General features: G+C 39.4%; 1 protein-coding gene across 1 annotated transcript in view; it reads right to left on the reverse strand.

The window, feature by feature from the left end:
• Positions 1-2,943, reverse strand: part of ALB (albumin) — an 18,367-nt gene that overhangs the window by 10,776 nt on the left and 4,648 nt on the right. The window contains exons 5-6 of the mRNA XM_003790089.3: positions 2,303-2,435; positions 1,458-1,555 (exon numbers count right to left, since the gene is read on the reverse strand). Coding sequence (XP_003790137.1) covers positions 1,458-1,555; positions 2,303-2,435 — 231 coding nt within the window. The remainder of the gene's footprint in view (positions 1-1,457; positions 1,556-2,302; positions 2,436-2,943) is intronic.

Genomic DNA, 2,943 nt, shown 5'->3' on the forward strand with positions numbered 1-2,943 from the left:
CAGGGTTTTGGTATGTTGCTGAGGCTGGTCTCAAACTCCTGGCCTCAAGCAATCCTCCTGCTTTGGCCTCCCAAAATGCTGGGATTACAGGCAGGAATCCTTGTACTCAGCCAGAAGTAATTTTTAAAATTCACTAGTTTCACTAGTTTTTCTTCTAATGGTAGCTCTGAACCAAATCTATTTTCTTTACAGCAGAATTATCCATTTAAGAGAAGATGGGGTGAATAGAAATCTAGCAATTCACAAAGGCAGAAACCAAAAGGAATTCTAAAAGGAGAGAGAAGCTGAGGGCCTCAGGCTTGGAGTGCACATCCAGCCCGTAGATCCGGCTTTATCACTGACCAGCTGAGCAAATCCGTCAGCCCCTCAGCTCCAGCCTCCGCCATGCCACAGCAGGCTAAATTGGAGAACTGTTTTGAGACTGGATGTGTAAGCGTTTTACAACATGGGAAGTACCACACAAATTCTAGTTACCTTTCTTCTCAATTAAAACACATTCTTCCTGACTTCTAAAGGTCTCTGAGAAAAGAAATTTCATAACTTCCACATAATCAGGGAGTTTTTACTGATCATACTTTTACCAAGAAAGATCCAGCATAGTCTCTACGCTTCATGAGATGATGTAAAGGACTAATTTCCTTGTTCTTTCCCCAGTCACTTCAGAGTTGCCTAAATCTGATAAAGGAGAGCTTCCTTTACCAGAATCAATCCCAGCTCTTTAAAGGTGCAGCATTTCACATTGGAACTGTTTCACTTATCACTTTGGTTGGTATTGTAATTTAAATACTAACAGTGATGGGCAAATATAGTTCAGCTGACAGTTTCTGGAGCTCGTGCAGAAGGCTCTTATTTTCATTTTATCTCCTGTGAGTGTTGCTGGTTTGTTGTTGACTCACAGGTGAGGGGTTGGGGGCTGAGAGAAGGGTGTAGTATTTTATTGGCTTAGATATTAAAGTATATGCCCATAATTAGCTAACTAATATAAAAATAGAGGCCCAGGCAAAAAATACAAGATTAAGAGCAGAATTGGAGCCAAGAGAAAATTAGAACACTTCGACTTGGTTGATGCTGGAATTTAGTTATCATGACTTAATTATCAAGACAAAAAAAAGAAACTTTCAGATCATTGTGGGAAAAGATAAAAGATCTGACTACTCTGAGGATAATGGACCATTAGAATAAGATCTCCAGTCTTTATAGATAAATAGTACTTAACTGTCTGTCCCTTTTATTAAGACAAAGAAGATACAGCCCTCTAAATTATTTGACTGCTTAGAAAACAATACAGTTAAAAAAGTGTAACATTGTCATTGATGTGCTGATTTTTGTATTTTTTAGAAAACCAAAGGCTGTATGTGGCACTTTGTAAAAACCCACATATGTGCACAATTATGTCAACTAAATTACTGTCATGACACCATTATAAAGATGCAAGCTGTGTTGAAAACAGTACCCACCATGCTTTGAAAGCTCTGTCTCCGAATTTCTCAAGGCTGCTGCACTTGAGCCTCTGTTTGGCAGATGCAGCCATCCCTTCCTCCTTCAGAGTATCAAGCTATAAACAAGGGATAATGTTTTTCATTAGAGGAAAATTTTAAACAACCCTTCATAAGCTCAGATGAGACTGTGTCAAATTTAATTTTAAAGACGTAATTTATGCCTAAATCCCCAAGTACTCCCTTTGGCCAATAATATCTTGCTCTATAGGAGAGGAAATGCTGGCCTGATCCCAGAGGGAGCCCTGAGGTCATTAGAAACCAGCTGAAAGCACCATGGGGGCCTGAAGGGAGAAAAGGACTTTGCTGACTCAGTGTGGGTAACTCCCTTCATCCCTCTTCTACCAACTCTGGTAACATCAGTGAGGAGAATACAGCACACAGTGATAAATACTTGTGGGATGGACACATGAACCCCGGCTTCCAGTGCAGTCAGACCCTCTACTTTGAATCCCACCTGGTAAAAAGGCCTATGGGGAGATAAACAAAAACTCTGCCCCTTGCTGTGTGCAAGTGAGTTTCTGTGTGTCTCTGTGGCAATCACCACCACGGAAATCAGTGAGCTATTTAGACACGTGCAGGGACTCCCTCTGTCAGATCCAGTCTTGGCAGGAGAAAAGAGGATATTGAGGATCCCAGAGGCCTTCAGAGGATGAAAGAGCTTTTGGAGAGGTTAAAGTGAGGAACGCTGTTTTTAACCACGTAGAGAAGTTTCTATCAGAGACTTAGGTTCCCTAAATTTAGCTATCAGGTGGTCAAATCTGAGGCTGGAGTACAGACTGGCTCTTCCATCTTTGGGGCAGTACCTTTGGTAACAAGCAGGCAGCTTTGTCAGCAGCTTGGCAGCATTCTGTAAAGGCAGCCTTGTACTTTTCAGCAAAGAAAAGGAGTTCTGGGCCGTAAAAGTAAGGATGTCTTCTGGCAACTTCATATAAGTAACTAAATATTGAAAAAGAAAAACATTGAAAAAGGCAGTCGTTTTTTATCAGATAGTATTACAGAAACTATTGTGATCAACATTCTCTCCCAGCCCTTCCAAAACCTAGATATCTGATTAACCAATTAAGCTCAATTTGCCTTGTCTTTGTTGTTTTTTAAGTCAGTGAAAGTTAAGTTTGTGTGTGAGTGTGCATATAAAAGGTTAAATTTTGATGATATAACGTTGCTGACTAACATGAAATCAACTCTGAGAATAACTCCATCCATATGTATCTTCACAACATTTCAGAAACGCCTTCATCTCAAATACTTCATACATATCTGCTTCCATCCGGGCCTTTGATCATATTTTTTGTTGTGTAGAAACTTGTGGCATCAAATATTACTTTGAAAAAATATCATAAGAAAGAAACTTCCAAGTCTTAATGTTGAAACTATTTTTGTTATGATAATTGTTATATTGAGCATTGGCCTCTAGATTTATTCTATAATTTTTTTTTTTTTTTTT

Source organism: Otolemur garnettii, unplaced genomic scaffold (genome assembly GCF_000181295.1).
Source record: "Otolemur garnettii isolate 467f Iridium unplaced genomic scaffold, OtoGar3 scaffold00039, whole genome shotgun sequence".
Classification (NCBI taxonomy): Eukaryota; Metazoa; Chordata; class Mammalia; order Primates; family Galagidae; genus Otolemur; species Otolemur garnettii.